The 27,349-nt window shown below is 46.8% G+C and overlaps 1 protein-coding gene across 4 annotated transcripts; it reads right to left on the reverse strand.

Annotated features, from left to right (window-relative positions):
- On the reverse strand, nucleotides 1-26,534 carry SMIM3 (small integral membrane protein 3). Of its 4 annotated transcripts, none has more exons than XM_077326536.1 (2): nucleotides 26,228-26,534; nucleotides 1-1,356 (listed from the first exon to the last, which is right to left on the reverse strand). In XM_077326536.1, the coding sequence occupies exon 2, from the start codon at nucleotides 1,334-1,336 to the stop codon at nucleotides 1,154-1,156; it is 183 nt and encodes a 60-aa protein (XP_077182651.1). In that variant the 5' UTR covers nucleotides 1,337-1,356; nucleotides 26,228-26,534; the 3' UTR covers nucleotides 1-1,153. The 4 variants fall into 4 exon arrangements, with proteins under 4 accessions (XP_077182651.1, XP_077182650.1, XP_077182652.1 ...); XM_077326535.1 differs by having other exon boundaries at nucleotides 26,192-26,531; XM_077326537.1 differs by lacking the exon at nucleotides 26,228-26,534 and adding an exon at nucleotides 15,806-16,248.
- Between the last annotated feature and the right edge of the window lie 815 nt (nucleotides 26,535-27,349).

Raw genomic sequence — 27,349 nt, forward strand, 5'->3', positions numbered from 1 at the left:
TTCACTGATACAGAGATTTATCATTTCTGCCAGAGAACATGAAACAACTAATAGTTACAGTAATTACAAATTACAATTGCTAGAAAGAGAACACATAGGGAACAAATTACTAACAGCATTATCTGTGTCTCCCCTCAGAGATCTCAAGGCTTTAAGAATCCATTTACCATATCACTTTATCTTGACAATTACAGCATGTAGCATTGACACAGCCAGGTTCTCTCATCTGCCCTAGATGCACACAATTTCACAAAACCTACTGTAAAGCAGAACCTCTTCTACTTTCATTGTTCTCATGACCACATTCTAAACTACACCTCTGGCAGCAAATTGCTTTAATCAAACCTGATTTCTCCTTAGTGTTACCAGGTTCTCCCTGGCCACCATGGGGGTGGGGGTGGGGAGTAAGGTTGTCAGATGCAGGTTGGAAAACTCCTGGTGATTTGGGGGAAGAACCTAGGGAAAGACAGGGACCTTGGTGGGGTACAGTACCATAAAGCCCACCCTTCAAAGTATTTATTTTCCACAGGGGAACTGATCTCTGTAGGCTGAAGATAAGTTGCAATTCTGGGTGATCCCCAGGTCCCACCTGGAGGCTGGCATCCCTATTTCCCCTCCTGATTCCTTGGCAGCTGCTGTAATATACTGAGAGAATCTGCAGGGAAGAAACAGAATGGTCATCTCTGAATAAATAGCCATTTGAAGCAGGTTGTTCTTATAATGCAGTTGCATCTGGAAACCATCTGAAGGTCTTTATTATTAGATATTTTGCATTTCCTTTCCAGCATCTGATTCAACCATCTTCTTGTCTTTTCAGATTAGTTTGCTCAGTTTTAAAAAAATATGCACACACAAATGTTTTGTTTTAAGTAGAGAGCAAGAAACCAAAGTGGAAAATTTGGGATTCTGAGACATCTGAGCATTCCACAGTTGGTGCTAAAGTCTTGGATTTAAAACTTAAGAGATACATCTGGAATGGATAAATGGACTTTGACAATGATTCCCGTTACTTCAGTCCAGATGTTGCTGCCATGCCCTGGCTTGTTGTGTCTTCTGCACTCTGCTTAATATCAGAGATAGCTTGATAATTCAACTATTGCCCTTTAGCTCCGCATTCCTCACAAGAAGTCACACAGTGACAGCAAAGGAAGTCTTACACAACTCTGTTATGTATAGGGTGTGTCCGTACTCTGTAAAGAATCACAACTGTTGCTGGGCACAGTACTAAGGATGTCATGACGACAATGGTGACCAGGATGATCAGGACAATAACCCATAAATCCAATATGTGTTTTGGAAGAACTTGTGTGGATATTATGTCACCCACAGCATCCATCCTGCCTCTTCTCTTCCTCTCTGTGGGAAAGAAGAAAAATGTATGAATGAAAGAGGGAAACCATATTCTTCTACAGTATACAATCAATTTCCCCAAAAATAGCTGAGATGTGAAGTGTTCCTTTAAGCATTGTAAGACAATTTTGTTTGTTCTTCCTTATTAATACTAATATTCCTACAATTCAGACCTAAGGGGCTAAGTCTTAAAGATACAATTGATGGTTGCACTACATCAAAATGGGCACATTTTCTTGGAAAGGATAAGCAGAGATCCAGAGTAAGCCTAGCTGTGTGATAAGATCTGGAGTCACCTCTATAATAAACATCCATTCATGCACTTAATGGAAATTTATTTATTCTGGGACCCACGTATCTTAGAGACTGTCTGTTGCCCTATGTCCCCTGCAGAGCCTTGTGCTCTGTGGGTACCAACTTATTGGTCATTCCAAGCCCTAGGGAAGTTTGCTTGGCCTCAACCAGGGCCAGGGCCAGGGCCTTTTTGGTCCTGGCTCCTACCTGGTGGAATGAGCTCCCAGGAGAGCTATTGGCCCTGCGGGAGCTGTCGATTTCCTGCAGGGCCTGCAAGATGGAGCTCTTCTGCCAGTTCTATGGGTGAGGCCAGTCTAGGAAGATCTGGTGCCCCCCCCCTTAACAAGTATGCCACCCTTTGACCACCTGGGTGTGTCTTGCTGACATAGCCCTCTGCTGCCTGATGGCACATGTCCCATTCTGGGGAAGGACTATTTTTCGACATGTTGGGGTTTTGAACTATTTTATTTTGTTTTAATTGGGTTTTATTGTTGTGGAAATTTTATGTTGTAACCCATCACGAGCCAGCATGCCGAGAGTAGCAGGTAAGAAATACACATATAATAATAATAAAATTTATTTCACAAAATTTATATCCTACCTTTCTGCCCTTGCAAGGACCAAATTGGTGTTCTTCCTTCATTTTGTACAGTGACTTTGAGCAAGTATGGCATAATGGCTAAAGCAGGATGCTTGGACATAGGAAATAACTCTAACCCTGTTTAGTGAAACAGGGTCCTTTTGTGCATGCTGTTACTTTAGCCTAATCTACCTTGCAGGACTTCAGTGCAGGAAAAACTTCACTTGGAACTCCTTATATGTCATATTCAAATATACTAAACAAATAATGCAGCTACATTATAGAATATAATAATGAATGGTCCTTATTTTTTTTAAATATTCTCTAAAACAGTGGTCCCCAACCTTTTTATCACCAGGGACCACTCAACGCCGGGGACCACTCACCGGGGACCACTCAACACCTTTTACTGAGGCCCGTGGGGGGGGGGTAGTTTACTCCTGTACTCTCAACCATTGCTCTAACGCTCTCTGATCGCTATGGTAATGTTTAAACATCCCTTCAGAATAAGATACAGACACGCCACAACAATGAAGTGTGTTGTAAAGGGCTGGGGGGGATGAAGTAAAGGGCCGGGGGGGGGGAGAAGGCATCCTTCGGGGCCCACCTCCAATTAGTCGAAGGTCTGCGGCCCACAGGTTGGGGATCACTACTCTAAAACATTTCACAAATATATCCCTATTTTTCATCAAGCTGACAACCCTCAAAGGTTAGAGGATAATTTAAAAACAGAAAAAGAATTAAGGAAATCAGATAGGTAAAACAATTGTGTCCTAATGGGTGATTTGAACTACCCACACATTGATTGAGTCAATATGTGTCCAAAGTCAAGAGAAAGAGATTGGGTTTCCAGAAGAAGGAGGAGGAGAAGGAGGAGGAGAACAATTCTTAATGTGCCACTTTTTCTCTACCAAAGGAGTCTCAAAATAGCTTACAATCACCTTCCCCTTCCTCTCCCCACAACAGGCATTTTGTGAGGTAGGTGAGGCTGAGAGAGCCCTGATATTACTGCTCAGTCGGAACAGCTTTATCAGTACTGTGGTGAGCCCAAGGTCACCCAGCTGGCTGCATGTGGAGGAGTGGGGAATCAAACCTGGCTCGCCAGATTAGACGTTGGTGCTCCTAACCACAACACCAAGCTGGCTCTCTAGATACTCTCTATGCCATGGATCAGATGGTCACAGAACCTGCCAGAGAGGAGGCAATTCTGGACTTGGCCCTAAGTAATGCTCATGATCTGGTGAAAGATGTAAATGTGATAGCATCAATTGGAAACGGTGATCATAATTTTATTAAGTTTAGAATTTATGTAAATAGGGAGTTGCCCAGAAAGACCCACATAACCACATTTAACTTTAGAAAGGGTAATTTATGTCAAATTAAGGAAAGGTAAGGAGGTTCAAACCCTTCAGAAAGTTTGGAGACTGTTTAAACTACAATACTGACTCTCTAGCAGGAATCCTATAAAGGCACATTATGAATAAGAGCTGTTGAGGAAGAATAAGCATGGATTCTGGAGGGGAAGATCTTGGGCATTTCTTCACAGCAGAAAAAATAGTGTTACGCCAGCTGAATGGCATAGTGCTAAATTTTATCACACCTCCAAACCCCTCCTCATCTTTTTGCTGTGTTGCTTTCATCTGCTGCCTTTTCACGCTTCTCACCCTCCACAAGTGCTGCTGGAAATAACGGAAGAGAGCAACATGCTTTACATGCAATGCGCTTCCGCCTGTCAATCAATCCAGGTAGCCAATCCCTTTCTCCTTGTTTTAAAGGTCCTGTGATGCCTGCTAGTTTTTTTAATTCATAGCGTCCATTTAAACGCCTATGCATATAACTTTTAAAAATTAATCTCATTCCTGATTGGGGGGGGGGACTTTAGAGAGCCATGCTTTGTGTTACAACTTTGGTGAAAAATTATTTCTGGCATCACCTGCATGCTTGTCCGCCTATTCGTTATTCCAGGATGTTAGACCTTTTAAAAAAGAAATTCTTGTCCCCGGGAGCAAGGGAGAGAGGGGTGGGTGTGAGGGTGGGACAAGGCAGGCACCTTTAGTGTGTTTGAGCCTCCATAACTTCCCTCTGCTCAATGCTCTCCTGTAGCTCCCACTAAATAGCCTGGGGAATCCACTTTATGTGATTCCCCAACTTGCCCCAACTTGCTCGGTGACTAAAAAAGCAAATAGGATTTTGGGCTGTATCAAACGGAGTATTGTGTCCAGATCACAGGAGGTGATGGTACTGCTTTACTCTGCTCTGGTTCGGCCTCACTTGGAGTACTGTGCTCAGTTTTGGGCACCACTGTTGTAGAGGGATGTAGACAAACTGGAGCATGTCCAAAGGAAGGCAACAAAGCTGGTGAGGGGTTTGGAGAACAAGATGTATGAGGAAAGGTCGGGGGAGCTTGGTCTGTTTAGTCTGGAGAGAAGATGACTGAGAGGGGAACTGATAGCCATTTTCAAGTATTTAAAAGGGTGTCATAGAGAAGATGGAGCAGAGCTGTTCTCTCTTGCCCCGGAGGGATGGACCAGAAGCAATGGGATGAAATTAATTCAAAAGAAATTCCATCTCAACATCTGGAAGAAGTTCCTGACAGTTAGAGCAGTTCCTCAGTGGAGGTGGTGGGTTTTCCATCTTTGGAAATTTTTAAATAGAGGCTGGATAGCCATCTGGTGGAAAGGCTGATTCTGTGAAGGTTCAAGGGGGTGGCAGATTACAGTGGATGAGCTACAGGGTTGTGAGTGTCCTGCATAGTGCAGGGGGTTGGACTAGATGACCCAGGAGGCTCCTTCCAACTCTATGATTCTATGATCTGGACAAGGTTATCCCTGGAACATTTATGTGGACTTCCAGAAAACTGTGAAGTGCTCCAGAGGGATCTGTTGAGGCTGTTAGTGAATATTAATGTTCGAAATAAGGCAAGGGGAAGTACAAAGTAATGCCCATTGGAGCCAAAAATCATATTTATAAATATACATTGATTGGCTGTGAACTGGGAGGAACTGACCAGAGTCATGGTAGATAATTCACTGAAGATGTCAACTCAGTATGTGACAAATGCTATGTTGGAGATTATAAGGAAGGGGACTGAAGATAAATCAGCCGGTATAATAATACCCCCATAAAAAACTACGGTGCCACCTCATTTGGAATACTGTGTACTGGTCAAGCAGAAAAACAAGTATTTTTCTCCCCTTCTCACAATATAAGAACTACTCAATTTAAGAAATGAGCAGTATGCTTAGAACAGATAAAATAAAGTACTTCTTCACTCAAAGATTAATTAACAAACTACCTCCACAAACAGAAGCCAAAAACAAGCAAGAACAACAAAAAGACAAAAAAGACAGACACGGTAAGGAATTCAACTAGAAATTAACCAGAACAAAAATGGAGTGAGGCGACAGCGGCTTTTGAGCTCGGCCGGGGGAGCGTGGAGCTCACGGAGGCGACTGGAAGGAGCTGACCATCTAGGGCAGCCTGTCAACATCAAAGAAAGGGAAGCTGCCTGCTGCAAGAGACTCTCCGCGGTCCCCTAGACAAAGCCGGACCGCAGCCGTCACTGCCAGGGCCTGCGATCACCACCCGAGCTAACCAGTGCTGCGGGATCACCGTCGAGCAGAGCCGGACCCGCGACAATGTGCCCACGGCGGCTGAGCCACACCGGCCACCTGGCCGCTGCCCGAGCAAAGCCAGACCCACCGCGCCAGGCTGGTCGGCTGCTGCACTCGCAGAGCCGACCCCTGCTGAGGCCACTCCACCACCCCTGCGCCGAGCCCACCACCCACGCTCTCGACCGCTCCACCATCGCCGCGCTGAGCCCGCCGCCCACGATCCCGACCGCCATCCATCAGCACTCCCAGCCGCCGCTGAGTAAAACCGGCCCTCGGTTACGGCCTGCCCACCATCTCAGAACCCTACTGCGGCTTGCCAAGATCACAATGCCGTGGGGGCCCCGCTACAGCCGGTCGGTGTATGAAGAAAGGAGAGGGGAAAAAGAAAAGAAGAAAAGGAACATTCGCATAGCCAAGACAAGGAAGGAAAGAGAAGTGCCAAACCTTGGGGGGGGGGGGGGGGCGTAAAGTGGAAGGAGGAAGACACAAACAGATATTAATTTAATTGATTTAATTGATTTATTCCAAGAAGGGGGAGATTGCCTATGGGCGATTAGGGATTCTAAACGGGAAGAATGTCCCTATTACGTGGGGGAGGGCAAAGGACACAAACGGACACTGCTTGCACCAGAAGGGGGAAGGGATACCAAACAAACGACTAGAAATTGAGCAGGAATAATTGAGCGGGAAGAAAATTAAGTGGGGAGGGAGAGGATCTCAAATGGAGAGAACCCCACCCCAAGAAGGGGGAAGGGACATCAAACCAACTGTCAGAAATTGAGCGGGAACAAATAGGGCGGGAAGATAATCAAGCGGGGAAAAACTCTGTAAACAGAAAACAGAGGGGGGAAGGGAGGGGAGAGGAGAGAGAGAGTGAAAAAAAGACACCAGCCAAACTACCAACAACTGCGAAAAGAATCAGGCGGGAACATTGTGATGTCCACAGAAAAGAGGGGAGGGGGGAAAGAAGGAAAAAAAGGGGGGGAGGAGAGGGGAAAGAAGGGGAAAAGGAGGGAAGAGGGGAAAGAAGGGAAAAAAGGGGGGAGGGGAGGGGAAAGAAGGAGAAAACAGGGGGAGGGGGGAAAGAAGGGAAAAAAAGAGGGAAGAGAGAGACAGGAGAGAAATTAAAGAAGAGGGAGAGCGAAGGAATAACATTCCAAAAAGAAAAGAAAAGGAGGGAATCAAAAAGGGAGACAAAGATAGCCCAATTCTTTCACCAACTACCAACCCACACCTAATTGACTCCAAATTAAATTAACATCTCCACCCATCTCCACCCATCTACCCAACCAAACCAAACTAAATCAACATCCCTACCCAACCACTCAGTCAAAACAATAAATTGCCACCAATGGATCTACCCCAAACCAATACAATTAATTAATCCTGATTGATTTCATACTAAATTAACACCTTGCCCATCCATCCACCATATACAATTAACTACCATAAATTAATCTATACCAACCCAACACAATTAAATACCATCAACTGACCTATCGAAACCCACCCAAAACAATTAATTCTACCCAATAAAAAAAACCTAACCTCCACCCCAAACAATCTAAAATCTACCCCAACCCGCCCAAAACAATTAACCCTACCAACTAAACAATTAAATTCCAAAAATCAAGTTACTCGAACCCAGCCTGAAGTTATTAATCCAACCAACCTAACAACTTACCCTCCACTTACCAAACAACCCTAACTGCCAACTGATCACCACCCAATTCATAACCTCCAGTCACAACCCAACATGAACTAACGCACAGGCCACTCATACACCACACACCCCTGGACTGGGCAACCCTGAGGTGCCACAACAGGTGAACGGGACTACCCCTCCAGACACCCACAACGATACACACCCTACACCCAACACATAACTACACACAAGTGGAACTGGGAAGCCCTGAGAGGCTGTAAACGTGATCAGGGCCAACCTCCCACAGATACACAAACTCAAACACACAAGGACAGAACCGGGGTTCTACAACAACCCTAGCTAAACCATAGAACTAAGAATTCAACCAACAGTGTCCATAGAGCTCATAATGCCCAAAAAGACTGAGGAAGAAGAAAAAGCAGGGGCCTTGATAGGGTTAGGGATCCCAATACTAAGGGGCAAAGGCAGGGGCAGCGGATGGCGGAGATACATCAAACCAAGGGGGCTGAAAACCAACCATACTCGGGCCCCCTCCAGACTCCACCCCATCCCTAGCAACACTAAGGTGGAGGCAAAGGTAAACAACCCGCCTCTGACACTGGTGCCGTGCAACGCCAGGTCAATAAACAACGAAACCTCTACACTGCAAAACTACTTTGCAGAACAAAGAGCGGACCTGGCATGTGTGACAGAAACCTAGACCAGGGAGGGCGAAACAGTTGCCCTCAAAGACCTAGCCCCTGCTGGGTTCTCTGTCCTCCACCAGTCCCGGACAGCGGGGCGGGGAGGAGGGGTGGCAATCCTAACCTGAGAGGCTTTCTCCTTCAGGGCCCTTCCTGCGCCGTCAATACCAGGCATTGAATGTGTTGGCCTCGGATGGGGATCAACCGAGAGCGTGGCCATCTGGTTAGTGTACCACACGCCCAATGCACCGCCAGATGCCCTGCCTGCCCTGCTAGAGGCAGTGGCAGCCTGGACGCTACAGTTCAACAGTCTACTAGTCCTGGGGGACTTTAATGTCCATGCTGAGCTACTGTCCACTAGAATTGGACAGGACCTAGTGTCAACCATGACAACATTTGTTGTTGACCACACCCATCAAGCAGGTCACACCCTGGATCTTATTTTTGGCATAGGTCTGGATGTGGATCTGGTCACAACAACAGCCGTGCCATGGTCAGACCACTATGCTCTAAAGGCTCGGCAAGGCTCCCACCACCTCCTCAGTTGGGCGCCGAGCAAATTTCAGCTCACCCGCGGAGACTTATGGATCCAATTAGATTCCTGAATGCTCTGCGGGAACCAATGCCTCCTGGCACTTCTCTCAATGGCCTGGTCAGTGACTGGCATAATAGACTGCTGACTGCCATTGATGAGATAGCTCCCCGACGCTTTCTCCGGCCCCGTCTCAAGTGGGCCCCCTGGTACACCGAGGAGCTTCACGACAAGAAACGGGAACTGAGATGGCTAGAGCAAGTTTGGAGGAAAACTCGTGATGAAGGCTCGAGAACATCTTATAGAATGCAGATGAAAGCCTATGAGATGGCGGTGAAGTCAGTAAAACACAATTTTACTCGGCTACCATCGCATCTGCAGACTCACGCCCAGCTCAATTGTTTAAGGTAGTTCGATCCCTCACTGCCCTGATTGAAGGGCAACAAAACAGTAGCCAATTGGACATCAGCTGCGAGGCATTTGCAAGTCATTTTGCAGACAAAATCTCGACACTCCGCCACGACCTCCCTCCAACCTTAGATACAAAAAGTGAACTAGAGGCCCCTTAGCCCTCTTTGGAGAAAACTATGAGTAACTTCAGATGACTCACGCTGACCGAAGTGGACAGGATACTAGCAGCAACAAGGCCAACCACATGCCCACTAGACCCTTGCCCATCCTGGCTCTTAAAAAAAGCTGGCATAAGGATAAAGGGCCCCCTCCGGGAGATAATCAACCTATCTCTCACAACAGGAGAATTCCCGGAGGGTTTGAAAGAGGCTGTGGTACGTCCACTGTTGAAAAAAACATCTCTAAATCCACAAGAGCCTAACAACTACAGGCCTGTCTCGCACTTAGCGTTTCTGGGCAAGATGATAGAAAGGGCAGTTGCAAACCAACTGACGGAATACCTGGAAGAAGCTTCAGTCCTAGTCCCATCCCAGTCAGGTTTCTGGCCTGGCCATGGGGTAGAGACAGCGCTAGTCGCCCTGACGGATGACCTCCGTCGCCAGTTGGACCGAGGCTGGTCGGCACTGCTGATATTATTAGACCTCTCAGCTGCGTTCGACACAGTCGATCACGAGCTTCTAGCTCGCCGCCTCATCGATGCTGGAATACAAGGGACAGCCCTTCAATGGCTGATCTCCTTCCTCCAGGATCGTGGACAGAGGGTTGCAATAGGAGAGAAAACATCAGACCACCGGCAACTTACTTGTGGAGTCCCACAAGGAGCGGTCCTCTCTCCTATCCTAGTCAACATATTCATGCGCCCTCTCGCACAACTGGTACAGAAGTTTGGGCTGGGTTGCCATCAATATGCAGATGACACCCAGCTCTTCCTCCTGATGGATGGCCGCCCTGACTCTCCCCTAGAAGCATTAGCCAGCTGCCTGGAAGCAGTGACGAGATGGCTCAAGCAGAGTCGTCTGAAGCTCAATCCTTCAAAGACGGAGGTTCTGTGGCTGGATAGGAAGGGCCCATGCGAAGAAGCGTGTCTGCCTACCCTGGATGGCATGCAGCTCTTTACGGCTCACTCCGCCAGGAACCTAGGCGTGATTCTGGATGCTTCCCTCACAATGGAAGCCCAGATCACAAAGGTAGTGCAGCTGGCATTCTACCATCTCCGCAAAGCCAAACTACTAGCGCCCTACCTGGCCCCGGAACACCAAGCCACAGTGATCCATGCGACGGTCACCTCTAGACTGGACTTTTGTAACTCGCTCTACGCAGGCCTGCCCTTAGCCCTGACCCGGAAACTACAGCTGGTTCAAAATGCAGCAGCCAGGATCCTCACAGCAACACCGTGGAGGTCTCATATCCGGCCTATTCTCCACCAGCTGCAATGGTTACCAGTTTAATTCCAGATCAGACTAAAGGTTCTGGTAATTACCTTCAAGGCCATACGCGGTTAGGGCCCAGTGTACCTGAGGGATCGCCTCCCCGCCTATGCCCCAAAAGAGCTCTGCGCTCCACCGCCACCAACTAGCTAAGGATCCCTGGCCCTAAAGAAGTCCGTCTGGTCTCGACCAGGGCCAGAGCATTCTCTGGAATGAGCTCCCAGAGGAGATCAGGGCCCTGATGGAGCTTAAACAGTTCCGCAGGGCCTGCAAAAAGGCATTTTGCTGAGATCAGACATAATCAACAGCGACCAAAGGGCCCCTGCTCCACCCCCGTCCCCCCTCAGAATTCCATCAATAAGCCCTGGACCTGTTTGTACTGCTATATTGTTAGACGGTTATATTGTGCTGTTGTACTGTTATCTGATTACAATTATTAGTTATTAGTATAAGGTTATTACATGTTTTTATAGACTGTTTTATGTATTGTTCCTTGTTATGATGTAAACTGCCTGAGCCTCCGGGGAGGGCGGTATATAAGTATGATAGATAAAAAAAATAAAAAAATTCACTGCCACAATAAGTGTTGGTGGCTATCAATATAGACAGATTCAAGAAGGAATTGGATAAAAATATGGGACAGAAGTCCATGAATGACTATTAGCCACAAGGTATAGATAGAACACCATGTCTGGGGAAGTGATGCTTTGTATTCTTGGTGCTTGGGGGACAACAGTGGGAAGACTTCAGGCCCCACTGGTGGACCTCCTGATGGCACTATGTGGCATAAAGTGTCACATGTTGCACAATGTGATTTCTACCCCTAGGCCTTTCTTCTTCTCATCTGGGGAGCAACACAGGAGGGCAACCCAACCAGCGGGAACCCTCCCACCATAAGTGGACAATCAGAAAGTCTAGGGCAGAGTCTGCACTTACTTTCTTTATTCCATTGTCAATCCTGTTGAATTCAGATCGCTTTGAACTCTGGTCTTCTTCCCCCCCCCTATTGAAACAGGAAAGTCTTCTGCACATGGTTAGGGTAGTTCAGAAGGGGGGGGGGAGGGAGGCAAGCCTCTTTCTTTCTTTTCTTGAAGGGTGGGGGGAGAGGAGCCAGGCAGGGAGCCTCTTTCTTTTCTTGGAGGGGTGGGAGAGAGGATCCAAAAAGGCAGAGGAGGGAGGAAAAATCCAGGACCGACAGAAGTTGAGAGAAATTAAGGGCTTCTCCTTTAAGGCAAGTGTGTCACATGACTAGGTGTAGCCTATCAGAGGTTCTCTACCACGGAGCTTTCTTTCCCAAATGGATATTGAGGATTAAAAGCACTCTGAGATATTGCACAATAAAGGTAGGGTCACTCCGGATCAATCCTTCTTGCTGCAGAAGGAAAATTTAAATCGCCCAAAATCCAAACGGATATCGCATTCTGTGTAGAGGGCAGGGACTGAATCGATCTGGGGTTGGAATAAAAGCTCCATGCAGTTTACACCTAGGTGAACGTGAACATACTGCTCCTGAAAACACATTAGTATTGCTACAAAATCACACAAGACATCTTGTCCTGACACCCTTCAATAAAAGTGTTGTAAAATGCTGGTTAATCATTAGTATTTATTACATGCCATTATTATTTTATTTTTAGCATTAGTGTAGAGTCTGATAGAAAACTTACCAACCCTGCTATTCTAACCTTCAATTACATAACAATATTGTGTTTTAATAGAACAAACCTCCTAGAGTCACAGTTCAACAGCTTGTACCAAAGTCTAGTAGACAGATGGCCCTTATATGAAAGTCAAAGGCCATACGTCATAGAATACTATGTACAGGCTTTAGTTTAGAGCACTGCACCTCCATAGAACCTCATAAAAAAGAGTGCATGAGGGAATAGAAAAGGGCAGAAACAACTGTGTCGACCATCATTTGGGGGCAGGCTTTGAATGCTTTGCTTCCCTTCACAGACCCCAGCATCATGCAAATTCAAAAGCACTGTCAGATCTTCTAGGACAATGGTCCGCAACCTTTGTCAGGCTGCGGCCCGCTGCGCTGGGGTGCGAGGAGAGGACGACCTAGGGCCCCACGCATGCACGGCAGCCCCGGCACAAACACGCATGTGCGGACTTGCCGTGCGTGGGTGTTTGCGCCCCTGCCGGACGCAAACGCGCACGCGCAGCAAGTCTGCACATTTGCGCCGCTGGCATGCCGGCAGCCGTGGCTCCCTCTCCCCGCCCCTCCAGGCCGCAAGGAAATCGGCCGCCGAAGCGGCCGATTAGCTTGCGGCCCGGCAAGCTTCTCTTCCCGCCCCCTCCCAAAGCAAGAAGCTTGTCGGGCTGCAAGCTGATCGGCCGCTTTGGCGGCTGATTTGCTTGCAGCCCGGCGAGCTTCTCGCTTCTCGCTGTGGGGGGGGAGAGGGAGCCGCGGCCCAACGCCGAGGCCTTCGCGGCCCGGCACCGGGCTGCGGCCTGGGAGTTGCGGACCACTGTTCTATGATACTTATGTTTGTGCAAGGAACCATGTTGTTAAGGATGCCAGTTTCCAGGTAGGACCTGGAGTTTCCCTGAAATCTCAGGTTAACTCCAGACTACTGAAAGCAGTTCCCCTGGAGAAAATGGATACTTTGGAGGGTGGACTCTTTGGCATTGTTCCTCACTGGAATCCCTGTCCTTTCTAGGTTTCAGCCCCAAATCTCCGGAGTTTCCCAATCTGGATCTGGCAACCATACCCACCCCATATCTACTGGTGGCCAAAGGGCTTTGGCAGCAGCTCCCGATTGACCCCTTGGCCCAGGCCTGACAGCCAAGCCACCAGTCGGAAGGCAGCGGCTGTGGGGGGGACCTTTGACGCGACCCAAGGAGCAGGCCCACCGCGTCAGAGACATGGGCCGTACCAACACCGGGGATTCGGGGGGGGGGGGAAGCTTCAGAGCAGCCCAAGGAGCAGGCCTGCCATATCTCTGACGTGGCGGGCCTGCTCCTTGGGCCACGCCAAGGCCGGGGACTCGGGGGGAGGGGGAGGGGGAGCTTCAGAGTGGCCCAAGGAGCAGGCCCACTGCGTCAGAAATGCAGTGGCTCTGCTCCATGGCCCGCACCAAGGCCGGGGACTCAGGGAAGGAGGGGGTGGGGGGAACTTTGGAGCAGCCCAAGGAGCAGGCCTGCTCCTTGGGCCACGCCAAGGCTGTAGAATCAGAGGTTGAGGGGGCTGGGGGGGGGAAGCCTGGCCCGGCTATGTCACGTCCACAAGGGCCCTGCCTGGGGGGGGGGGAGCAGCGCCCTGAGCCTGGACGACAACTGGCAAACTGGCAACTCACAAGGTTAGTGCATGCTCGGGCCGGGGAAGCCATCCGTGTTCCCTCCCCCACCCCCCCTCTGAGCCATTCCCGGAGTGTGTCTTGATGCTTTGCCGAGAGAGACCAGAGATAAATAGTAGGAGAAACAGTGAGAGAGAAAGGAGATAAACGGATGGATAGGTGAGTGGGTGGCACGATAGAAGGAAGGAAGAAAGAAGGAAAGAGAGATGGAGAGACAGAGGCAGAGAGACCGAGAAAGAGACAGAAAGGACACAGAGAGAAAGGAACGCAGGAAGGAAAGAAGGGAGGAAGGCAGGAAGAAGGGGAGATAAAGGGATGGAAGACAGAAAGAGACAGTACGAAAGTTAGAGGACAAAGGGATGGATGGGAGGGAGAGAGAAATAGAGAGGAGCTACATGGATGGATGGATGGATGGATGGATGGATGGATGGATGGATGGATGGATGGATGGATGGATGGATGGATGGAAGGAAGGACGGACATAGGCAAGAAAGACAGAGAGACAGAAAGAGAGATGGAGAGATAGTGGCACAGACAGAGACAAAGAGACAGAAAGGAGAGAGAGAAAAAACAGAGAAAAGGAAGGAAGGAAGGAAGGAAGGAAGGAAGGAAGGAAGGAAGGAAGGAAGGAAGGAAGGAAGGAAGGAAGGAAGGAAGGAAGGAAGGAAGGAAGGGAGAGGAATGGATGGGAGAGACAGGAGATAAAGGCATGGATGGATGGGTGGGTAGAAGGACAGAAGGAAGGAAGAAAGACCAAGTGAGAGGAAGAGAGATAGAGAGAGGCAGAGACAGTGAGAAGGAGACACAAAGGAGAGAGAGGAAGAAAGGAAGGGAGACACATTACAAGCCACGACACTCTCTATTCCACCCTTTCTAGCGCCCATTGTATTTACACATACAACGGGCTCTAAATAAATAAATTGTCTAATCAGTGCAGGGTTCGATTCATACACACTCGAAACATAACTGCCACTCGTGGAAGGGGCTGGGTAGTCTCTGTGTTAAGCCATTTAGTGCTTTCATTGATCAGTGACTCAGTTTTATAGACGTCCTAGTTATAACTGCTTACAGCCATAAGAGCCTATTGGTTCTTTCAACAATGAATTTTACCAGAGCCAGTCACATATGTAATAGAAAATGTTAACAAGAAATTATGGTACTTTTGGGAAGATGACTGATTACTCTATTGGAAACATTTCATAATCAAAACTCAGGAAAGTTTGCTGGAATGAATCATGTTTTACATTTGGGATTATGATTTTACCACAAATACAATTTTGTGGGTTTCTATGTCAGAGTCTGACGTAGGAACAGGCTTTCCTATTTCTCTGGAAGCTCCAGGCATGTTTTTCTGGCAAACAAGTTCATGCTGATATTGAATGCTGATCTTGGGAAAGGGAGTCTACCCATAGTACAAAAAATGTATTTTGTAACTAGATCACAGAGAAATGCAATAGCAGTGCTACTGATTCAAAGAAACAACCTTCTTGGAAACTTTGTTTTTAAAAAACAATCTTATTTGCCCAGACTGAAATGTTGTTAGCTTTTATTAGTGTCTCATAGTTCCAGGCCCTGACTCATGAATACATCCTCATCTCATGAGCAAGTTCATTAAACTAACTAGCTTTCTTCTTAACAAAATTAGAACCCAATAACAGCTTTAAGACCAACAAAGATTTATTCAAGGCATGAGCTTTCAAATGCATGCACTCTTCCTCAGTCTAAATAGAACAGGATAAGAGTACAGATATAAGGCAGAAGTAAATTAGTGGCAAATTAGTAAACTGTGTCATAATATCCAAATTATGCAGTACTAGAAAATAAGCCCGCTGTAGTGCGAAATACAGCGGGCGCTAGGGAAGCTGGGCCGTTGGTGGCGTTGGTTCTGTGGGCTCAGCGGGCGGACCCAACGAGTGGAGGAGCGTGCTGGCCGGTGGCCATCCTACCTGGAGTCTGGTGCAGGCGGCGTCGATGGCAGGAGCTGCAAGGGTGGCTGGCGAGGTTGTTGCTCCGGGCGAGCAGGGTGGGTGGTGGTGGTCGGCTGGCGCAGGGCTGTGGCCGCGAGGTGCCATGTTTTTAAGCGGGGCTGTTGGCGGCGGCAGGAAGGTGTTGCAGCGGTGGGTGGCTGCGTAGGTGGCTGCCAGGCGCACAGTGGGGCTGGGAGGCGCCATGTTTGTACCCGCGGCTGCTGGCGGCGGGACGGCGACGGGCACGTCCGTTGGGCCCTCCTGGGCGTCGGGGCGGGCGTGGAGAGGTGTGAGCGAGAGGGCCGGAGGTAATGTCGGCGGCGGCTCGCAGGATGCGGGTGAAGTGGCGGCGGTAGAAGGCGGCCGGTGACGTCGTTCCCACGGCAATGCCCATGGTCCCCGAGGGTGGGAAAGGAGTGGGAAAGGGTGCTCCTTTCCGAAGATGGAGGAGTGGCGGGGCCGGAGGACTTGCAGAGTCCCCGGCTGGCCAGGCAAGGCCGGGCCAAGCTGCCAATGGGGAGCCGCGCTTTGCACAGCTCCCCATTAGCGGCTTGGCCCTGGATGGACACTCAGAGGGCCCAATCAAGAGCCGCTTCGTGGCTCCTGATTGGGCCTTCTGAGTTTTTATCTCGGACAGGGCCCGCCCTAACTCCTCCCCAACAGCCCTTACTCTTTTATTTAATCCGCTCCACAGGAGCGGATTAAAGACTAGGGACCAAGCCCGTTGTACTAGTAAATACAACGAGCGCTAGGTGTGCTTTTTGGGCCGGGGAGAAGGCTTCTCCCCCCCCCCTCCGGGCCCAGAAGCACACCTGCAGCCTCCTCGAAGGCTGGACTCTGAGGCATTGTATGATTTTGAAGTCTCACCTTCAAAACCCGAGGAATATTTCCAACCCATGGGTAGCCAACCTCCAGATGGGGCCTGGAGAGCTCCTGGAATTACAGCTCATCTTCAGAGTATAAACATCAGTCCCCCAGACAAAAAAGGCTACTTTGGACAGGGTTGTGACAGAGAAGAATAATTCAAGGCCTTCCATTTTTTAAGGAATTTTTAAAATTTAAGGCCTGTCGAATTGAAAGACTTGAGGCCTACTGCACAGGGTTGTTGTGCAAATGAAGCAGGAGACAAAAGAACTCCGCAGAATAACGCTGTGCAGTGGCCTCAAATCTGCAGAGAGTTGCAAAGAAGAAATACACATGGCTTGGCTCTGTCTAACCCCCGGCGAGAGCAGTATTTTAAGTGAGGGGCTTTTCTGTGGCCTCCCTGTCAGCCGTTTGGGAGAAGGAGAAATTCCTCCCCTCAAAAGGAATGCCCACCCCCATGCCCTGAGGCTCCCCTGCGTTGCTCTCGGAAACGCCACAGTCAGGGTCTGTCAGAGGCTCCTTCACAGCAGGCCTGAAGGGGGGGAGGGGGAGCACTCTGCAGCCTCCTGCCAGCTCTGTCAGGGTTCTGAGGCAATTTACAGTTGGACTTGACAGTTTGGGCAGCCTTGGGGCGAAAAGGGCTGGCGCAGCCTGTCCAACCCTCTGTTCTCATCCCCCTTGGCAGCCCTACTGACCTCCTCTCCCTGCGGTGGTCAGGGCAGACTGGCAGCGATTTTTCCAGATTGCCGCTGGCTGGGCAGGTCGGGAGGCATTTTGCGTCTCCCGACTCAATGGAAGCCTGGCTGTCCTGGTGAGGCACTTTGCGCCTTCCAATTGGTCCCTCACCCAACTGGCTGGAATTCTTTTCAGACTGGGGCCAACGGGCCAGTTGTTGGCCCCTGTTTCCTATCCTGGACTCAGCCCACCCCCCCGTAGCCTTACTGTTTTATTTTCACCGCTCCCCGAGCGGTTTACAGATGGCAATTCTTTGCTAAAACAACTAATCAGTCCTTTTGAGTTCAGTTGTAGTTCACAGAAAAACCATCAAGGTTTCTCGCCCCTTATATATTTATTATTGATTTATTAATTAAACATATACCACCGCTCCCAGCAGTCCATGGCAGTTTATAATAATAGATAAAACAACACAATCTCAATAATAAAATCCCCATACAATAAAACTACAATATTCAATAAATAATAAATCAAAATTGCATGGCAATAAAACAAGAATAAAGTCCTCCCCAAATACTGGGCCACTGTAGCCGATATGGGTATGATTATACAAATAAGGATGGGAAAAAGAAAAATGAGGGGAATAGATTGTCCAGCGACTCCCAGCTCAGTCTACCACCAAGCCCAGGAGCCAGAAAAGTTCACTCTGATACATAAGGGGCAAGAATCCTTGTCCCCTGGCCACTCGCCTGTCTCAGACACCCCCACAGACTCCCCCCCCCACTCCCTTTCCCGTCTTACCTTTGGGGCTCCTGGGCACCATGGCTGACCCAACCTCCTTGCAGCTGCTGCCTCCGCCTGTTTTCCGAGGCTGTTCCTGCTCTCCGGAGGGTGGGAGCAGCTTTGGAAGACTGGCAGCCATGGTGCCAGAGCAGCAAGCCCCAGCACTGAGGTGCACTTGTTGCTCTGGCACCGCAACTGATGCTGAGTGTTTTCCAAAATCGTTCCTACACTCTGGAGGGCAGGAACAGCCGTGGAAGACTGCTGCTGGCACCAGAACAATGAGTGGACCTCAGTGCTGGGCCTCACTGCTCTGGCGCTGGCGTCACCGCTGCATGCCATCTACTGGCGGGCTCCCTAAGGCGGGACAATGGATGTTACATCCATTATCATTTCCATTATAGCAGTGGTTCTCAACCTTCCCAATGCCATGATCCTTTAATACCACCTCATGCTGTGGTGATCCCCAGCCATAAAATTATTCAAGTGTTCTTTCACAGAAATTAAACCGAAACTGACCAATGGGGTGAAGATCCGTTGTTCATGATTGTATATAAATTGGTTTTTTCCCCAGGGTTTCTCAGTTCTGCCACCATGCTGATCTCACTCTTTTCTGCTGCTCCAGACAAACAGTCTATCTCTATCTACCCCACAAGGCTGTTGTGTGGACGGTGCCTGCCTGGCCAAACTGTTTGCCCTGCCAAGGCCCCAGTGAAAGGGTTGTTTGAAACCACTGCATTATAGGGACTGTGCCAGTACATATTCCACATCAAAAATATTGGAGAAATAAAAATGTCCACTTGAGTGAAGAAGGATAGGGCAAGCAACTAGTCTCTTTTCATTATTTCTTTTCATAACTGGAAAAGTATCTGCCATTAAATGCTAACCTTGACATTTTTATTTCTCCCATGTTTTTGTGAACTACAACTGAACTCAAAAGGACCAATCAGCTGTTTTAGCAAAGAATTACCATACTGCATAATTTGGATATTATGACACAGTTTACTAATTTGCCACTAATTTACTTTTGCCTTATATCTGTAGTCTTATGATCCTTGTTCCATTTTGTATGAGGAAGAGGGCTTGCACTCGAAAGCTCATGCCTTGAATAATTTTTTTGTTGTTCTTAAAGGTGCTACTGGACTCAATTTTTGTTTTGCTACTTCTGACCAACACAGCCTATCCTAGCACATAAGGCTCTTGTAACACAAAAGAGCAGTTCTGAATTCCTTGTTTAGTTGAGTATGTAGCAAATAAGCAGTTTACAGAACTCTGTCTTTCCTATAATGAGATGGCCATGGGACTATGAGAATGGCTACTGTACAAAAGGGCTCTGATTATTGTTGTTTCTTCGACTGACATTCTGGCTTGTTCCCTTGTTGCTTCTCTTCCCATTACTGCAACCATATGTGATGGGTCTGCTGATCTATGACTTGTCATTGCTTTAGGATGCTTAGGGCTGATCCTGCATAGAGCAGGGTGTTGGACTAGATGGCCTTTATGGCCCCTTTCAACTCTATGATTCTATGATTCTATGCAAAGTAGCCTGATGCTATCTTTGCTGTACCAATTTGCATTTTGTTAGTACTTATAGTTTGCTGAAGCATGTTGTCACCTTGACGTCAAGAAAACAGGTTGAGCTGGAAACATGGTTAATCTCTGAAACTCTCCTGATTAGATAGATAATAACATTGCATCAAACCTGACATCAAGAGTTGTATAGCTTCAAAGGCCTACATACACTCCTCAATGCCTTCAAGGGATAACATGTTAAAACACAAGCTTTTTGTAAGTAACAAATCTATCCTGTAATGTCATATAGTACACTGGGGATTTTATAGTAGTTTGTCTGCAGATGAAAAATTCACAAAACATTTGGGTTGAAATAATTATACTTAATGAAGGAAAGAAATTTGGCAGTTCTTCAGTAATTGGCAACAGTTGTATCCAAGCAAAATTTATTCAAATTTCAAAGAATTCATATCTGATAACATAGTAGCAATCCCACTGGGCTGTGATTTATAGAAATGACACAACTAATAGGGCTGGGAGAGAGAGACATTCCCATCCTAGCATTCAAAATGTACAATTACTGAGTGTCAAATCCTTATGCCAATGTTTTTTGCCATTTGTTCTTCTGCTGTTTCCTGTTCTGTGTACTTGATTGTGTTACTTGTCAATTTTAGCTGTGTTAAGGTAGTTAGCTAGCTCTGGAATTTCAGCCCTGGTGCTTTGATCCCTGGAAAGTGTCATCTACTTCTTTGGCCTGTGTCTTTCTGCCTGGACAGGAAAGAGTCATCTGGCATGTTTTTTGCCTGAATGGGCAAGTGGGGGCCAGAGGTTAAAACAGAATAATGAATTCTGGGAAGGCAGTTTTAACAAAGACCTTAGAGATGTTAGCATGACTGTATCTTCAATAAAGAGATTTTCTACAAAAAAGTCTGTATTCGGAGCAATCAGCTGAACTCTCACTCTGAGTACCAAAATGTTCATGAAAATGCTGGCATTCACTGCATGCAATTTTTCACATTTTTAATAATTGTGTTTTCTGAATTGTCCTAATTATGAATATGTAGCCATGACACAGAATAATGCCCTTATAAGGAAGGTAAAGCTCTCTTAACATTTACCTTTGGAGAAAATTTATTCGAACCTATTTTCCCTAAATCCTCAAGAATTGTCACCAATATTATCAGGTCAAAAGCATTATAGTTGTTCATCTATTCCAGAGGTCTGCAACCTTTTTGAGTCTGATGTCACCTTTTGAATTCTGATACATGGTGATGGGCAAAACCTCAATACAGGGACTATAGAACATGGAACCAACCACAAAATGGTGACTGGATGAGTTAGAGCCAATTATACAGAGCAAGCCCAAGTACAGTTTGTGCAGGAGGGGGGTCATCAAATTGTTGCCAATTTATAGCGACCCCATAGAATTTTCAAGGCAAGAGATTTTAGAAGTGGTTTGGAATTGCCTGCCTCTGTGTAATAGTCCTGGGACCCCTTGGCATTCCCGCATCCAAGGCCAGCCCTGCTTAACTTCCAAGATCTGGCTAGCCTGGATCATCCATGTCAGGACATGGTAAAAATACACTGGGAATGAGGCATGGGAGAGAATAAAACCATCAGGAAGTGTGCATGCACACAAAAGCTCATGCCTTGAATAAATCATTGTTGGTCTTAAAAGGTGCCATTGGGCTCAAATTTTGTTGTGCTATTTCAGACCAACATGGCTAGCCACTTGAATCTTCTTATATTCAGTTTCATTGATTTACTGCTACAAATGCACTAATGTTGCATAGAAAAGAAGACTTGCTGTAATTCCTTTTTTGTTGTTTCTTTGCAAGGTTTCTTACAAGTAAAAGATCAAAGGACCAAACAGCAGGCTATGTTCTTATATTATTATTGATAAAATTCCCAGTTCTCCATGGTAGTAACTGTGCAAAATAAGAAAGTCAAACATTCCCAGTTATTCAAAAAAGTTTGGAAGTCTCCAAAAATCAAAGGACCAAACAAGGCTATGTTCTTATAGTAAGTAACAATACTATTACTTCATGGTGTGCTATGTTTATCAACTGGGAAAACAGTTGTTGTTAGTTGCGAAGTCATGTCCGACCCATCACGACCCCATGGACAATGATCCTCCAGGCCTTCTACCATTCCCCGGAGTCCATCTAAGTTTGCACCAACTGCTTCAGGGACTCCATCCAGCCACCTCATTGTCGTCCCCTTCTTGTTTTGCCCTCGATCGCTCCCAGCATTAGGCTCTTTTCCAGGGAGTCCTTTCTTCTCATGAGGTGGCCAAAATATTTGAGTTTCATCTTCAGGATCTGGCCTTCTGAGGAGCAGTCTGGGCTGATCTCCTCTAGGACTGACCAGTTTGTTCGCCTTGCAGTCCAAAGGACTCACAAGAGTCTTCTCCAGCACCAGAATTCAAAAGCCTCAATTCTTTGACGCTCGGCCTTCCTTATGGTCCAACTTTCGCAGCCATACATTGCAACTGGGAAGACCATAGCCTTGACTAGATGCACTTTAGTTGGCAAGGTGATGTCTCTGCTTTTTAGGATGCTGTCTAGATTTGCCATAGCTTTCCTCCCCAGGAGCAAGAGTCTTTTAATTTCTTTGCTGCAGTCCCCATCTACAGTGATTTTGGAGCCCAGGAAAATAATATCTGTCACTACCTCCATTTCTTCCCCATCTATTTGCCAGGAATTGAGAGGGCCGGATGCCATGATCTTTGTTTTCTTGATGTTGAGTTTCAAGCCAACTTTTGCACTCTCCTCCTTCACCCGCATCAACAGGCTCTTTAGTTCCTCTTCGCTTTCTGCCATTAGAGTGGTATCATCTGCGTATCTGAGGTTGTTGATATTTCTCCCTGCAATATTGATCCCAATTTGTGACTCATCTAACCCCGCTTTTCTCATGATGTGTTCCGCATACAAGTTAAATAGGCAAGGCGACAGTATACAGCCTTCCCGAACTCCTTTCCCAGTCTTGAACCATTCAGTGATTCCATGTTCAGTTCTCACTGTTGCTTCTTGACCTACATATATGTTTCTCAAGAACACAGGACTCTGTAGAAATTAGGGGGAGGAAAGGATATAGTTGGAGTGTATACATGTGTGTGTTTAAGTGTAAAGAAATGCCACAATTAGAATGGGGGGAGTGCCGTTCCCCCCTAGCCTTGGAAGGTTATCTTGTTGCACTCAGTTACCACCTCTTTGTCTCTGTTAAAATTTAGCAAGGCCCATTGTTTGGGGAGGCAGATTTACTAACACATGATGCTCAGTTTTATCTCTAGTAGAGAAATTGAGGTTCTCATTTACTCCTTCTAAGAGTATTCTATTCCTTCATTAGCAAGAACTACATCGAGATGCTTTTGGGCAAAGAAAACTGGCCTGTTCTTAAACAGCGAGCCCTTAAGGCAATATTGGGAGTCCTATTCTTACTCTGTCAGGATCCTGGCAATTTCAAAATCCTTATTTAATCTCATATTGTTCCCATGACTGCTATGGGGAAACCAAGTCCATTGTTTGCCTTTCTGGCTATATGTTTGTCCTTTTTCTGTTATGACCATTGGTTGATGGAAAGGAAGTGAAGCTTGAAATGAGTCCTCTATTCGAGCCTTCTATTTGTTTTGTGATTTCACGCAGAAATTCCTCTCCTTCGCCTTCACAGAGTAGTTTCTCTTGGCCGGCCTCCCTCCTTGCCTTCGAGTTCAAGCCTCTGCTCTCCAGCCAAGGAGAGGAGAAGAGGCGTGGCAGGGCGGCTGGGCGACGGGGATGCCGGGGCGGCGTTGAGCACTGCCTTGCCCCAGCCTTCTGGTTGGACGCCCCGCCCCTTGCAGGCCCAGAGGCCGCCGGTTTCCCCGCTCGGGGCAGAGGCGGAGCTTGGCTACGTGGCTCGAGGCCCTTGCGGACCCTCCCCGGCTTTGCGCTGGTCCGAAGAGGACAGCCGCACTCACCCACCACCTCGCCCCGCCAGCCTATTTCAGTGGCAATCGTTTACACTAGCGCTAACATCCGCAGGAAAGAACTAAACTGCCTCGAGGAGGAAACAGGAGGGAATGTCCGGCAGACTTTTTCATTGCAGCAATGTGGATGGAGGTGCACTTTAAGGGTCGCTGCCATCCCCACAGAACCGTAAGGGCAGCAGCGCCTGGACTCTGAGGGGCTTTCCCAGCAGCACTATCTGCAGCCAGCATGTTCAGCTAGATTTGGGCTGAGGTTACAGGCTCCCTGGGCCACCCCAAATGCGACCTCTCCATTCCGTCACACAGCATGTGGCAAATGCTGCGAATATACATACACAACACGAGGAGGAAGCAATAGCTGCGCGGGTCCTCCTTCCCAAGGGGCAGTTGACAACCGCAGTGTTGTCTCCCTCAATGCTTCAAGAGGCACCAGCCTCTTCCTCAGACCTTGTTGTTGCTAGGTGCGAAGTCATGTCCGACCCATCGCGACCCCATGGACAAAGATCCTCCAGGCCTTCCTGTCCTTGCCTATGGAAAAAAGTCTTTACAGCATCGGACTGTCAGGTCCTCAGACCTAGCCCTTGGCAATAATGAGGGGTGAAGGCGAGGACAATGTCCCCCACCACCTGTCTTCACTGCTGCTGGCCAGGGGGGAGCCAAGCACCTGGTACTCTACCATCCTCCAAAGAAGCACACTGTGATGTTTCACTGTATGTTAAATATCCAATCCACCCTCAGCATAAAGGAGCTGCGCATAGGCCTATTATGCACGGCCGCTGAAACGGTGGCATGGAGAATGAGGAAGAGGAAGAAGCGAAGCAAACCGATTACTCACGGGACGGAACGCAACGGCAGCAAAACCCAGCTGCCCGCGGGATTCCTTCCTCTTACTTGATTATGCACGCGGATACTCCAGAGCTGTTTCTGGTTGTGCCCTGGTCCCGGGAAACTCCACTTTCTTCTGCATCTCGCTAACAAGGCTTTTTCGGCGGCATACGTTGACTCTGTGCATGATTGGTGATTTTAGCTGCCACCATTTGACCCCAAATGCTGACTTTCCACTCCGTGCATAATGGGCCATACACACACACACATCCTTAAGTGAAACCATTCATTTTTTGAAGGCGGATACAAAAAGCAATTCTTATCTTAACACTGATAACATCAGCAGCAAATTCATACTTATCTCTCCCTGCAGCTCCTTTAGTCAAGCACAGAATGTAGCAACATTTTTCTGAGAAAAGGAGAATGCTTCAAATAATTTCCAGTGCAAATTATACATTGTTTATATGCACAAACACTGACTTCTAACCATATATGTGTCTTTATCACACATGTTAACTTATATATGAAGTTCGCATGTTTTATTCCATAAAAAGTGACATTTATGTTATATATGATGATATGGTCCTGAGGAAAGATGTTAGTCCTGGGGCAATTACTGTTAGAAAAAGATGAGACATGCATGTTTCTTAACTGTTAAATATGGACCAAGGCAGAAATCAAGTGGTATTCTTGTATGTCAGTACAGACTAATGTCCATTAAAATATATTGTTAATCACAATTTTTCTTCTTTATGAAAAATCACGCTCCTTGCACATTTAAAAGGGTTTTTTTGAAAATTAAAGGAAACAATTAAGTTCTAATTATGAATTACGCATGGGGTTTACATTCATTACTTGAGCTTTTCAGAATTCATTTTTTGAAGGCGGATACAAAAAGCAATTCTTATCTTAACACTGATAACATCAGCAGCAAATTCATACTTATCTCTCCCTGCAGCTCCTTTAGTCAAGCACAGAATGTAGCAACATTTTTCTGAGAAAAGGAGAATGCTTCAAATAATTTCCAGTGCAAATTATACATTGTTTATATGCACAAACACTGACTTCTAACCATATATGTGTCTTTATCACACATGTTAACTTATATATGAAGTTCGCATGTTTTATTCCATAAAAAGTGACATTTATGTTATATATGATGATATGGTCCTGAGGAAAGATGTTAGTCCTGGGGCAATTACTGTTAGAAAAAGATGAGACATGCATGTTTCTTAACTGTTAAATATGGACCAAGGCAGAAATCAAGTGGTATTCTTGTATGTCAGTACAGACTAATGTCCATTAAAATATATTGTTAATCACAATTTTTCTTCTTTATGAAAAATCACGCTCCTTGCACATTTAAAAGGGTTTTTTTGAAAATTAAAGGAAACAATTAAGTTCTAATTATGAATTACGCATGGGGTTTACATTCATTACTTGAGCTTTTCAGAATTCCAAAACTGGAGTCCTTCTGACACCACATGTAAAACAGAGACCACAAAACAAAAATGTCCTAGATAAAGGAACACACAGGGGAGAACTTTAAAAGAAATAGAATAGCTGCCAAGAGAAGCTTCACTCACAGACATTCACATTGATACAAGCCATGTGTCGGTTAGCGAGAGATCAGGAAGTTAAAGTTAGACTTTCCCGAAAAGTATCCTTACTATAGAAAGGGGTTCCAAAAATACTTAAAATCTGCACTGTTTAACCCCCACAGAGCATAGTGTTCCAAAAACTACCTGTTAGATTTCTGTTTGCATTCCGAAGGAGCAGACCTTTTGATTCGCCGTCTAGGAAGAGGTTTTTCTTCCCCCTAGGAGTCTGGAAGACGAAACACCCACCTCGCCGACCAGCTTGCTAGATCCCTGCTGAAAAGGGAAACCTCCGTGTAGTGACAAGCGAAAGTCACACGCTGCCCGCGGGATTCCTTCCTCTTACTTGAGGAAGCATAATTGCTGTAGCAGCAGCCTTGGTTTTAAAAGCTTGTTGCTAAGGTTCCCTCCGCCCTCTGCAACATCAAAGGCAACAAAAATGCAATCCAAGGAATGAATGCAGTTGCCTCCCTCGTTTGCTGGCAAACCTTGTTATGCCCATCATAGGCTGAGCCACCTAGTGGTCATAGAAAAGCTAGAAGAATCCTTTACGAATTGTTGAACTGCGGTGTTAATGGTGAGAACACATTTTTTTATTATTAAAAAAGAAAAATCCAGAATTTGTACAATTAAAGTACAATTAAAAACCCATTAAAGGGACAACTGAAATAGTAGCTTCTTTTTCCTTTATTTCCTTTGGGATCATTTCCTTTTCTGTAACCATTTCCTACACACTTCCTTCCCTTGAAGTAAAACTTCCTTCCCTTGAAGGAAGTCTGAGGAAGAGTGCTTGCACTTGAAAGCTCATGCCTTGAATGAATCTTTGTTGGTCTTAAAGGTGCCACTGGACTCTGATTTTGTTTTGTTGTGCTGCTTCGGACCAAGACGGCTGCCCAGTTGAATCTTCCTTCCCTTGAGTTATTCCTGGATGTTACTTCTTAATTCCAGGCCTGGTGGAACACTCTGGCTAGTGAGATCAGAGCCCTGTGAGACCTCTGACCGTTCTGTGGGTCTTGTATGACAGAGCTGTTCCACCAGGCCTATGGTTGAAGCCTTGTGAACAACATCTATGTCCACTGGCCTCCCCACTTAAACCCTATTCAAACCCATCCAATTAAACTGTATCAGAAGACCATACTTCATCCCCCCATTCTTTTTTGTACAAGAGGCAGCTCAGGCAGTATTAGTATTCATACTAGTTTTAAAGTCAGATTTTAAATTATGATATTTAAATATTTAATTATATGTATGTATATTTATATTCTATTGTTTGTTCTTAAGATAATGTAATCCACCCTGGGCCCT

The sequence above is a fragment of the Paroedura picta genome, chromosome 3, assembly GCF_049243985.1.
Source record: "Paroedura picta isolate Pp20150507F chromosome 3, Ppicta_v3.0, whole genome shotgun sequence".
In the NCBI taxonomy this organism is placed as follows: domain Eukaryota; kingdom Metazoa; phylum Chordata; class Lepidosauria; order Squamata; family Gekkonidae; genus Paroedura; species Paroedura picta.